This window comes from Dunckerocampus dactyliophorus, chromosome 18, assembly GCF_027744805.1.
Source record: "Dunckerocampus dactyliophorus isolate RoL2022-P2 chromosome 18, RoL_Ddac_1.1, whole genome shotgun sequence".
NCBI lineage: Eukaryota > Metazoa > Chordata > Actinopteri > Syngnathiformes > Syngnathidae > Dunckerocampus > Dunckerocampus dactyliophorus.
In genome coordinates this window covers 8108271-8121031 of record NC_072836.1, presented here as the reverse complement: position 1 = coordinate 8121031, position 12761 = coordinate 8108271, and the positions used below count along the sequence as shown (strand labels likewise).

The window sequence follows — 12761 nt, the reverse complement described above, 5'->3', positions numbered from 1 at the left end:
ACCCCAATATTATCTTTGTAAAGGCCACATTCTTACTATAACGTTTGTTTTGGGCCATATTAAATTGTTCAGGTGTACGTAATGCTGTGTCTAGTAAGTGACAATATCTCAATAACAAGCAAAGTTCAAAGAGTTATAAAACTATGGTAAAATCCCCTCTCTCCTGCAGGGCCCATCCCCTTTAACATGACACCCCTCCTCCTCCCCTTTAAAGCCGAACTTCTGCAGCTTCTCTACAATCTTTTTTTTCTTCTGGTCTATGATGTCCCCAAAGCTGACAGCTGCAGCATAGCACCGTGTTTCCACCGACCATTTATTTATTTCATCATCTTCCATCACTGTCGTGTGGAATCATGAGTGGAATGCACGGTTTCGCCTTCCTGCTGCTGCTGTCCAGCTGCACACCTTGTCGGGGATACTTCGCGGAGGAGCGTTGGAACCCCGAGTCTCCGCTGCTCGCACCCCGGGTCCTCCTCGCCCTCATCTGCCGCAACTCGGAGCACTCCCTGCCCTACGTGCTCGGCACCGTGGAGAGGCTGGACTACCCCAAAGAGCGCATGGCTGTGTGGTGAGTAGTTGCTATGGAAAATCAAAGCAAACTATGCCAAATTTCTCCCCACTCTAATCCCCATCATAAATGTGAGTTCATTCACGTTCTGATGACGGGGATGGATTTAGTGCTAGTGTGCATCGGGACATTTAGGAAGAAGCATACATTGATCTGTATACGTGGAGGGGTGGGGACGGGATTTTGGTGTTTGGGGGTCCAATAAACACCCCGACTATGACTATTACCCCAGCCAGCAGCTCGAAAAACCAGACCAATAACTTTCTATTGTAGTTAAAACGCATTGAATAAACCCCCCAGTTTGACCCTTGGAAGTCAGTAGCTCATTACTAGTGCATACTGTATGTATACCCTGAGCCTGAGAGACATGCATTTACATTGTTTCCATTCTCCGCATGTGAGCAAGTAACTACGTATATTGTGTGAATGCTGAGAGACAAGCATCCATGCAGACAAATCTCAGCATTTGTCCCTACAGGACAGGGGGGTCCAAACTTTCCACTGAGGGCAGCATGCTGAAAAATCAAAGAGTGCGGAGGCCGCTTTGATATATGTTGTAATCCATGTAGATATGCTATGAAGTTTATATACAAGTATTCAAAGAAAAAGCAGACTCCGTTTGAAGCTTTGTGTTATGGGTGACAAAATGTACAGTTTTATTAATATGAACTTTTCCCCCTTACAATACCCTTTTTTGCTCATTTTTAAAACTTTTTTTTTTTTACAAATAGCTTTTTTTCCTCATAAGATGACCTTAACCTACAATATTTTGACTTTATTTTTGTAATATTATATAAAAAAAAATGCCAACCTAATTACACACATACTCTTTTGTTTTTTCTCACAAGATTATGATTTTTGGGAAAAAAATAACAAACTTTTTTTCTTTAATATTTCAAATTTGTGCTTCTAAAATATTTTTTTTCCTCATAATATTACGACTTAATTCTTGTAAGACTAAGACTTTTTTTCTTGAAAGATGACCGCTTTTATCTCTTTATAATTCTAAATTTATTCTCGTAATGCTTTGATATTATTCTCGTAAAATTACTGCTCCTTTCTTCCATATTTGCTATCTAACCCTCTCCCTATTTCCCTAAACCCAACCTGCATGTTGGACACCCCTGCTACACGAAGTGGGTAGCCAACCACTAATTGTGTAAAACATTTATTAACATCAATTTTAACCAACAGGTGTGTGAATGCTGAGAGACGAACATACGCATTAATGATGCCATGCTGTACATCCAAATGTGTTCGTGAATGCTGAGACAATTCATCCAGAAAGACTCCAGCATGTTCATTGAGACAGAGAAGCACACTGCATTGTGTGAAGTTCTAGGAAGTAGCCAACCACTTTAGCAGAAACTGACACAAATGCAGGTATCAAAAATCATGCATCAAACATTTTTTCGTCGGAATGCTGAGAGTCGAGCGTTCACCCAAGGGGACAACCGATGAACCACCAAGTGTGTGTATGCTGAGAGTCAAGCTTCCATGCAGAACAGTCCCAGTATTTTGACCCATAGCCAGTGAGTCGTTCAATACTAATCATGAAAATGCTGAGTGTAAAGTCTTTATATTATAGCAAATTGACATTTGTTAGCTGAGAACACTCACACCAAAAAAACTCCAACATTTTCCGATAGTGATTGAGTAGTAAACCTGTATGTGAATATTGACACAAATGCATCAAGGACACATTTGTCTGAATGCTGAAAGTCGAGCATCCACACAGAAAAATCTCGGCACTCACCCTCACGCTAGCTGTGTGAATGCTGAGCGATTCCAGCATTCCGTCTGATGCAATCATGCATCACACTTGTTTCCTCAGTGAATGCTGAGAGTCCAGCATTTGGGAAGAACAATCTGATTGCTCTGATGTAATGCTCATAATATTTATCAACTTTCATGGGCTTTCTAATGGAATTCTGTCATGCATTAACCTGCAACAACATCACTGAGACAACATCTCAAGTGACAACTGAACCCAGGTTGTTTTATCAAGTTTTTCAATGAAAAAGGATTTTTTTAGACCATTAAGTCCCCCTTCAGCCTAGGCAAAAGTGAGGGGCAGAAAAAAAAAAAAAAAAGTGTAGGTGTTTCCGTCCTAATAGCTTAACAACATGCTGCGACAGCCCACCCGTACTTAAGCCCTCCGAGCAGTGCAGTGCAGAACTCGGGGAGGTATGCTTCAAGCTTCATTTTATGTGGGCAGAGCTGTTAATTGTTCCCTCTCGTTTCAATCAGTGGCACTTTCTTGCAAAATGTGCCTGAGTGGATGACAGTTGCTTTTATCTCCCGCCCGCTCGGCATACAGCTGCACATTGCAAACAGCAGTCTGATGTTGTAAACGCTGCACAAGTGGACGCTGATGTTTTTATTTGGCAGCTGCTTGTAAGCAAGCTAAAGCCTCAGAATGGATCCACTGGGAGTCTGGATACTTTGAAACTATGTCAGTGATGATGCATGCAGTGCTAAGGACAACATTTTTTTTTAGATGATAGTGTGTGTGTGTTATGCCGTGTTTGAGGATTTGGAAGGTAGTCGAGCAATGGCTTAGCAAGGCGCTGCAGTGTTGTCACACTTCCTTGTGAAATGTGCCCCTTTCCAGCCGGTTCTGGCTGTTGCCCCTGTGAGCAAATACCAGCTCTGCAGCTCATGGTTGACCCGCAACACAACTTGGAGCTGCTGTTAAAGATAAGGTCTCTACAGATGCCGCATCTGCAAGTTTTCCTCACTTTTTTTTCTAATTGAATGAGTACTACTCCTGCATTTAACATGTAACCTATGCATGCTGCTGCAATGCATGTGTTGCAGGCCTCAGTGTGATATGTGACACTGCAGCAGTTGCCGCCTACAGCCTCGTTAGCGCAGTAGGTAGCGCGTCAGTCTCATAATCTGAAGGTCGTGAGTTCGATCCTCACACGGGGCACTCTTTTGTGTATGTCTGCCGGCGCTGCAGCTGCACTGTTTACCCGAGCGCTCAAGTATTTTGACCCCTGCTGACCTCTCAGGGGGAGTGAATGAGCTGAGGTGAAATGTGCACAGAAAGGTCGTTGTTTTGTTGATCTCTATGATGCTCCTCTTATTTATGGCAGAATTTACCAATGGATTGTACGTGTTTAATGTGTTATAAAGTGTTGTTTTTAAAAACAAATGAGGCTGTGATAAAGGCACAGCTTCTTGCTGAGAAGTGTTTCTTGTATTTTGCCCCGCTCATGTAAGGGTAACCAAAATATTAGAAAAACAGCATGCAGTACTTGGCTGCAACCAGCAGAGGCACTGTTCAGTAAGTTATGGGCATCCAGGTACAACAACAGCAACCACACGTGACAAAGCATTTAATTAAAGCGTTTAACAATTTAAAACAAGGATAAAAAAATCTTACTTTTGAAAAACATTACTATCTGAAAAATATATATTAGAATTAATATAAAGATATTGAAAACCAGCAATTCATTTAATGAAAATGAAGCATTTCTTTCAATTTAGTGCAATTGACTGGTGATTCATCTTGAAGCTGCTGACGCAACATGGACTGTAGTACTTGCTACAGCCAGCAGAGGCACTGTTGAGTCAGTCTCAACTTGTTTGGCGTCTGACGAAGTTTGACATGACATTAGCTATTTAAAATATGTTTCTATTGTTTCAAAGCCTGAATAACAGACAAGAAATCCAATCAATTAATTGTACTACAATTAATCAAAAAATATATCATTCTTAGAATTCTGTTTTACTCCCAAAAATAAGAGTTAATGAAATATTCATTGTTAATTTTAGCCCAGATCATGCTATGTTGTGCCCATTCCCACATCTGCAGTCAATTGTTACAGTTTATTATGTTAATATGTGATTCAACAGGGTAGCAACCGACCATAACGAGGACAATACCACAGCCATCCTGCGTGACTGGCTCATCAATGTGCAGAATTTTTATCATTATGTGGAGTGGAGGCCCAAAGAGGAGCCCAGGTGGGTTTCTTCTCTTCACGGCTGATGTTGGTAATCAGGAGTAAATAAAATACATTTGTTGTGTTTCTTGCAGCCGCTATGAGGATGAAGAGGGTCCCAAGCACTGGACAGACCCCCGTTACGAGCACGTTATGAGGCTTCGGCAAGTTGCGCTGGAGTCAGCCCGTGAGATGTGGGCCGACTATTTTATGGTAAGTCGCTTCCATGTTCAGAAACCAGCCAAGCTCCAAGGTTGTGTCGTCCAATAACAGGAGTCGGATAAGTACAGGGCCATTTCTGGCGCTGGGAATCATGTTGGAAGAGGACCCTGTCATATTTGTCTGCCTTTTTTGGTTGAAGATTATCTGGTGTGGTTCTTCTGGATGTCTCCTCGTACAGTGGCACAGTCGTCGCATGTTTCTATTTGTACTCACTGCTGCTTTGGCTTGGTGTATAATTTAGCAGCGTGTTCCGTCCAGAGAGGAGATCTGCAGCATTGTTGAATGAAAGCTGACTTTCCCCCTCTCAACGTGGAAATGAGTGGCTTACCATATGTGCTTTTTGATCTGTGTTGCGATAATTTGAAGGCATCCTGCATCCCACTCATTTGTCGTCCTCCTTGTGTAGGTGATGGACTGCGATAACCTGCTCACCAACCCGAATGTCCTCTGGAACCTCATAAGCGAGAATAAGACAATCACTGCTCCCATGCTGGACTCCCGTGCAGCCTATTCCAACTTCTGGTGCGGAATGACGAGCCAGGTACACACCGTGTTGTTGTGAGTGACAGCGACGAGGCATTTCCTCCGCTAACACCATTTCACCTTCCCTAGGGCTACTACAAGCGCACCCCGGCCTACATGCCTGTGAGGAAGCGTGTGCGTAAGGGCTGTTTTGCAGTTCCCATGGTGCACTCCACCTTCCTGATAGACCTCAGGAAAGAAGCATCCAGGCAGCTGGCTTTTCACCCGCCTCACCCAGAATACAATTGGGCTTTCGACGACATCATTGTGTTCGCCTACTCGGCTCGAAGGGCAGGTAAAAGCTTAAATAACCAAGGCCACATGTAAATAATGTATTTGGACTTTGATTGTGTAAATATAGACAGGATTTCTTTTTGCTTGTCGTCTTTGGAGGACATTACAGCATGTCCTTATCTCCTTACGTGCACCGGTTGAGTTCTTTTGTCTGTTAAAGGACAACTGCATTTTTGGGGGAATTTTGCCCATCATCCACAGGCCTTATGTGAGACATGAACACACACGCCTTTCTCTTTTCTGTGCGTTCTAAAGAAATAAAAAGAGGCAGATAAATCATGCATGTAATGGGACACACCTATTGCACCTAGATATCCCGCTATTAAAACACCTCCAACAAGGTTTTATGGTTTTATATCCATGCTGTGAGCATGTAGTAACAAGCACATTCATGACAACATGTGATACTTACAGTATTTTGCCGTAGTTTTTGTTATTATTTTTACTTATTACTTATTTTACTTATTACCGGAGCTTGATTTCGCATTGATTTCACACACATGGAAATGAACACTACACCTAGCATTAACTTTTCCAAACTCAAAAACAAAAACACAGCAGCAAAGGCGGCAGCTCCAATACCTTTTGGTAGTGGCCTGAGGCATTGTGAGCGCTGCAGGCGAGTGTGTGGTGAAGCTAGTCGCCCGAAAGCCAGTAGCTAGTTGGTGTGGTGTGGCGAGGTGTCACTACACCAGTAACGTAGTTCCTCAGCATCATAATGTTAATAACAATAATAACAGTGTCGATGTAGCTTGGTTAATATGCAGTTCACATGATGTAAATGGAGCGTTGTTGCCACTTTTTGGAAGTTTATTTCAGAAGGCTTTATAGGCGGAATAGGTGCATCCCATTACATACATTCTTAGGTCGCCGGGGCAGCAGCCTAAGCAGGGAAGCACAGACTTCCTCTCCCCGGCCACTTCGTTCAGCTTCTCCCGTCAGATCCGTTCTCAGGCCAGTTGAGAGACATAGTCTCTCCAACTTGTCCTGGGTCTTCCCTGAGGCCTTGTCCTGGTCGGACATGCCCTGAACACCTCCCCACCTCATCTGGCCCCTCCCAATGCAAAGGAGCAGCAGTTCTACTCCGAGTTTCTCCCGGATGACAGTGCTTCTCACCTTATCTCTAAGGGAGAGCCCAGCCATCCTATGGAGAAAACTCATTTTAGCCGCTTGTACCCAAACTCATGACTATATGTGAGGGCCGGAACGTAGATCGACCTGGTACTACTTTTTTTTTAAATTTCAATCTGAGCCAAAGGCAAAATGTAATGATTTGTAGTTAGTTCATTGAGAGACAGAAACATTTGAGTAGACTGTAGTACTTGATGCTGCCAGCAGAGGTGCTGTTACATCAGTCTCAATTAGTCTGCAGTCTGGAGAAGAAGAACATGATGCAATTTTTAGATTATAGGGTATAAGAGGTGTAAAAAATAAAAAGAAAGTTATTTTAGGCATAAAATCCTGAATTAGACACAACAATATAGCAAAAAGAACAGTAATAGTGGCTATAACACATATACCATACTTTAAGACCCTCTGGAGGTTAGAGGTTATAGGCCGCCTACTACTATGGTATGTGACGCATACATTTTTATGTGGACTGAGATGTTTTTAAATACCATTGTTAAGCGCCGAGATTTTTTTTTTGCCAAAACCACAGAGAGGGGTTAAAAATACCCGGTGTATGCGCCTCCATTGTTTTTGCCATTTGCGAGTGACAACGCAACAAACGTGGGCCATCCTTCGCTTTCAACAGATGTCCAGATGTTTCTATGCAACAGAGAGACGTACGGTTACCTCACCGTGCCGCTGCGCTCCCACAATACTTTGCAAGACGAGGCCGAGAGCTTTTTGCATTCTGTGCTGGAGGTAAACGGTGAGTGCATGACCTTCTTTATGTCCTCGCTCCCATTGGCTGGCCTATTCTACTTTTTAAACGTAGTGTCTTTTTTAGTGCGCCACCCCCCAGTGTTGCCATCCCAGTTCATCCCCGTTCCCTCCAGACAGCCCGACAAAATGGGTTTTGATGAGGTGAGGGAACTGTGCTAATGATCACCCCCTGCTGTTCAGAATGTGCATTTGCATCTAGTGCTTCTATCGCGTCGTCAGGTGTTCATGATCAACCTGAGAAGGCGCGCTGACCGCCGAGAGCGTATGCTGAGAGCACTCCATGAGCAGGAGATTGCTTGCAAGATCATTGACGCTGTAGATGGAAAGTGAGCTGAATCTCATCTTTCAGGTGTGATTTCACTGTAGTGTATTTTCATAATGAGTCTCTTGTCCCGTGTTAGGGCATTAAATAGCAGCGATGTCCAGGCTATGGGCATCCACATGCTCCCTGGATACAGCGACCCTTATCACGGCCGCCCGCTGACCAAAGGAGAACTGGGATGCTTCCTTTCCCACTATAACATCTGGAAAGAGGTAACACATGAGGACAGGATGAGAAGAAGAAGAAAGAAAATGCCATACTTATATCACACACTTCATGTTTCAACTACAAATTTTCAATTGATTAAAAAAAATAGTGGCTGCCATATTAAGTGTAGAGATATTTATTTATTAAAAATATAGGAGGAAATACCACAGCAAAATCGGGAAAAAAATGTTTCTTCCAAATGCAAGTAATCTCAATAAAATAAAAAAATACAGTAAAAATAATAAATATCCATCCGTTTTCTATACCGCTTATCCTAACCTAACATGCATGTTTTTGGAATGTGGGAGGAAACCGGCATACTCGGAGAAAACCCACGCACGCATGCACGCACCCACGGGGAGAACTCCACACAGAGATGCCCAACAGAGATTTGAACTCAGATCTTCCCGATCTCTTGACTGTGTGGCCAACATGCCAACCACTCGACCACCGTGCGGCCAAAATAATAAATATACTATAGAAATGTAATTTATAGGTGCAGAACACTTCATTTGACTAGAAAAAACACAATATGGAAAAAAAAGCCTAAAATATGCCATTTATTTTCTGTAGTCTATCATAAGTACAGTAAAGGCTTAAAATTAGGGCTGTCAAAAATAGCGCGGTAACAAATTTATTTGATTAATTACGTAAAAATTTTGACCGTCGTTAAGACATGCGCATCATGTCAAGCCACATCTCCGTTATGACGGAGCTACAATAGCGTCGCCACAGTGTCACACGGAATCTGACGCTCTTTTTTAACTTTATTCTGACCTGAACACATCCACAGCTACACCATATGTGTATCTCACATCTCTAGTCCGCCCGTCCTGGGAACAACACTTCTTTGTGGCCACTAGACAACAGCGAGGTGCATTCACTGACACGTCGAAAATCACAACAACCTCTTTATTATGCTTGTGTGTGTGGTCTAAATAAACAGAAAGACAACACGGGAATATTTCACGCGTCGTGGCAAACGGTGATTAATCATGATTAATTCATTTGAAAACTGTGATTAAAGTGATTAATATTTTAATCCTTTGACAGTCCTAATTAAATATGCCAAAAAAGCCCTGCCTCCTCACTAAGATGAAGTTTTCTGTAGGACTTTTTAAAGTGGATGAAGAGAATGATGGAGACTCCAATAAAGATAATTGTTACATTGGATGCTTGCTGACAGGTTGTCGAGCGAGGCCTGCCCATCTCACTGGTGATCGAAGACGACCTACGCTTCGAGGTCTTCTTCAAGCGGCGCCTCATGAACCTGATGAGCGAGATCGAGGATGAAGGACTCGACTGGGATCTCATGTGAGCTTTATTATTAATTGCCTCCTTCCCGAAGTCATCAGCGAACTTGGTCCTCACCCGCTCTTCTCCACTCTCTTCCAGTTACATCGGCCGCAAACGAATGCAAGTGGACCACTCTGAGAAAGCGGTGCCAAATATTCACAATTTAGTGGAAGCGGATTATTCCTACTGGACCCTCGGTTATATGATCTCCTTACAAGGAGCCGAGAAGCTTTTAAGAGCTGAGCCTTTAAAGAGAGTACTGCCAGTGGATGAGTTCCTACCCATCATGTACAATAAACACCCAGTGTAAGTGACATGATAGCCTACTCTAAATGCTTTAATTCTATACTCTATTTACCAAAACGGGGCGTTATTTGGAAGCTTGCAAAAATTCATTCTATGTAACAACATAATTTTTTTCCTTTTAATAATGTTGTGGAGTGCATGAGAAAGTGGAAAGAGAAATGTCACTCTCTTTGACCACATGGTGATATATTAACAAATATATTGCACAACACAGCAGCAACAGAACCAGTGTTGTAATAGCAGTAAGGAGCAAACTGCTCAGCAAGCATTAATACCACTGATGATTTCTTTTCTAATTAGAGACCCCCGGCAGTTAACGGCTTTTGTAGACCCTTCGACTATAGGAGACTCATCGGGTCGTTGACTGTATATGGAAATATTGCCTTTATTAAAATATATTTTCTAATATAACCCTCTCGTCCACAGGTCAGATTACATGGAGCAGTTTGAGACCCGAGACCTCAAAGCCTTCTCAGCAGAGCCCCTCTTGGTGTACCCCACACACTACACGGGCGACTGGGGCTACATCAGCGACACGGAAACGTCCACCGTGTGGGACAACGACAAGATCCGCACAGACTGGGACAGAACGCGCTCGGGGAAAACCCAGGAGCAGGCTGAGCTCAGCACCGAGGCCCAGAACTCCGACGTGCTTCAGTCACCTTTGGACAGCACAGCACGAGACGAGCTATGAGACCCCAAAAAAAGTACCCATTGTTTTTTTTTATTTTTATTTTTTATAATGTTTGGCAATGGCATCACAAATTAAGGGATGTAAAAAAATGTTTGTGTTTCATCATGCTCATCAAAAAGGCACTAGACTTGCCACATGAGATGGCATTTGCAGTACCCAACTTGTGTCTGTCATACAGAAACAAACCTTTATGTGAGCACAAATTATTTTTGAGGTTTTATTGTGACGTTACACTGTGAATCGGGCTACGACTGCATGTCACTCTGCAAAATTCCCATCAATATAGTAAATGATGCATCTGCAGGCCTTCCATAAATAACCAGAAATTGCATTTCCCTCACAAATTGCAAGTGAATGCTGAGAGATTCCAAAAAAAGTCATGAAGTCAGGATGTAGCTCTCCTTCATACATCACAGCAAGTCATAGCAATGCCATATTTCGTAGAAATAAGCCCCCTGGTGGCTGTGAGCAGCATTAGATGCTTAGTATGTTTTTGGCCATGACATGACATCATTGCTATTACAGAAAAAATACTAAAATCTAGGAAAAAAAATACCTTAGGGAATTAAAAAAAAAAGAAAATACGTGGAATATTACGAGAATAAATTCGAATTTTTATTAGAAGAAACTGTTGAAAGAAAAATTCATGTTATAGGAATAAACAACACATAATATTACAACGATAAAGCTGTATTTTTAACAGGAAAGCTATCCATAGTCCTAATCAATCATAGTGCAAATAAAAAAATGACAAGAACAAAGTTGGATTTTTAAGAGAAAAAAAAATAATACAAGAATAAAGTAAACTTTTGATGTGAAAAACACATAATTGACAAGAATAAAGTTGTATTTTTAAGTGGAAAAAATACACAATTTACAAGAGTAAAGTTCCACTATTTAATTAAGTGGAAAAAATATCATAATCCAAGAATAAAGGAGAATTTTTATCCAAAACACACTTTAAGAGGTAACAAAGTAATATTATAATATTAATTAATATTATAAGAATAAAGTTGCATATTTCAAAGTGGCAAAAAATTGTAATATTACAAGAATACAGATAGAAACATAAATATTACAGGAATTAGGTGGCATGTTCATGTGAAAAGTCATATTTTTATGAGAAAAACGTGTAATGTTACGAAACTAAACGTATAGAATTAAAGTAATATATTTTTGGAGGGAAAAAAGAATTGATAAATAGTCCTCATCTTAACACATGGTTATGTTTATGCTCATAATAGGAAAACCTTGTAAAAAGACTTTATTCCCTTAAATGTTGGCATTTTCCTCTTTATATTGCGACTTTATTCTCATCATATTAGGGATGTTTTTTCTCATAGAATTGCGATTCTAATCTATATATATAACACCCTTGTAAAATCTTCATGAGGTGATACCCAAAGCGTCCTGTCCCATCAACCGTGTCCTCTACTGCCACCTACCATGCAATTCCCACAGTGCCACATCAGCTCCAAAGAGCAGCTGTTGACAGCGTTGTCGGCGGGGCAAACCTCCGTGCAGGCCTCACGTGAGCAAAGCGTTTGCAGATGCCCGTCAGACATCCACACCAGTGCCTTTTATCTTACAGCTGAACATCTGTATTGACATCTCGCTTATTACAGCGTGTTTTCCCTGGCATAGTAGGATGCTAAATGCTTTATAATGATATTCTCCTGCAGATGCAACCTCCACTGCTTATGTAATTGGATAGGGTTATGCCCATGATAAGGCAAAATAACCTCCACTCAAGAACAAACGTGCACTTTATGTCAGTCTGTAGAGTTTTTACACCTTATTCCACTAACGGCGCATGTCTCTAATTATCCGCTCCATGTGGACTGCTGAGGGATGCCGAGCTGAGGCGTCGGTTGTACGTTTAAGAAAGTGAATTGATTAAAAGACACAGTAAAACTCTGTTGGAAGTCCCTGTAGCCAAATGTATTTATTTTTGACCGAGTACAAACAAGCACATTGAGGGCAAAGCTCTTAGCACATGGATTCTCAAACTGTGGTGCGAGTACCACCGGTGGTACACGGGTTACATCACATACAGTCGTCCCTCGTTTATCTTGGTTAATTGGTTCCAGACCCCACAGCGATAAGTGCATTTGTGCGAAGTAGGATTCTGATATCATTCATTTCTCTGTACCACGGAAGCTATATACTCTCTGCAGACTGAAATCGGAGTAAAAGTATAGTTCTCAAGTTGTCCAGACATGCCTTGACATATATGGTTAAAGTCTTGCACATGTACTGTATGTTTACCCACGCCACAAATAGTGGGCTGCTAGTACTGCTGACGTACACCTGTTCAAGGAAAGTATATAAGTGCTGTTTGCAAGTCACAATCATCATCATGCATGTGTCCCATGTCTGTAACAATTCTGCAATGTGATGATCCGAGCTCGAAATGAAGTTGTCTGGTACAGTTCTCCTCCATCTAGTAGTAGTCTGTCCATTCATTGTGTCCAGTGTCCATTGCCA

At 41.8% G+C, this 12761-nt stretch overlaps 1 protein-coding gene and 1 non-coding gene across 2 annotated transcripts; both read left to right on the top strand.

The window, feature by feature from the left end:
* Window positions 1-225: 225 nt before the first annotated feature.
* colgalt1a (collagen beta(1-O)galactosyltransferase 1a) lies at window positions 226-12716 on the top strand. The gene is made up of 12 exons (XM_054759751.1): window positions 226-568; window positions 4433-4543; window positions 4617-4734; window positions 5150-5284; window positions 5356-5560; window positions 7316-7435; window positions 7514-7590; window positions 7669-7775; window positions 7851-7983; window positions 9165-9292; window positions 9374-9580; window positions 10007-12716. The coding sequence occupies exons 1-12, from the start codon at window positions 354-356 to the stop codon at window positions 10272-10274; spliced, it is 1824 nt and encodes a 607-aa protein (XP_054615726.1). The 5' UTR covers window positions 226-353; the 3' UTR covers window positions 10275-12716.
* trnam-cau (transfer RNA methionine (anticodon CAU)) lies at window positions 3431-3503 on the top strand. Its single transcript has one exon. It is a non-coding gene; the product is annotated as a tRNA-Met (tRNA).
* Window positions 12717-12761: the final 45 nt, after the last annotated feature.

Excerpts from the sequence above, each read along its gene's own strand:
- colgalt1a (XM_054759751.1), top strand. The coding sequence starts at position 354 with ATGAGTGGAATGCACGGTTTCGCCTTCCTGCTGCTGCTGTCCAGCTGC. Across the intron at positions 7,436-7,513 it reads TTCTGTGCTGGAGGTAAACG|TGCGCCACCCCCCAGTGTTG; the intron begins GTGAGTGCATGA and ends TGTCTTTTTTAG. Across the intron at positions 7,776-7,850 it reads ATTGACGCTGTAGATGGAAA|GGCATTAAATAGCAGCGATG; the intron begins GTGAGCTGAATC and ends GTCCCGTGTTAG.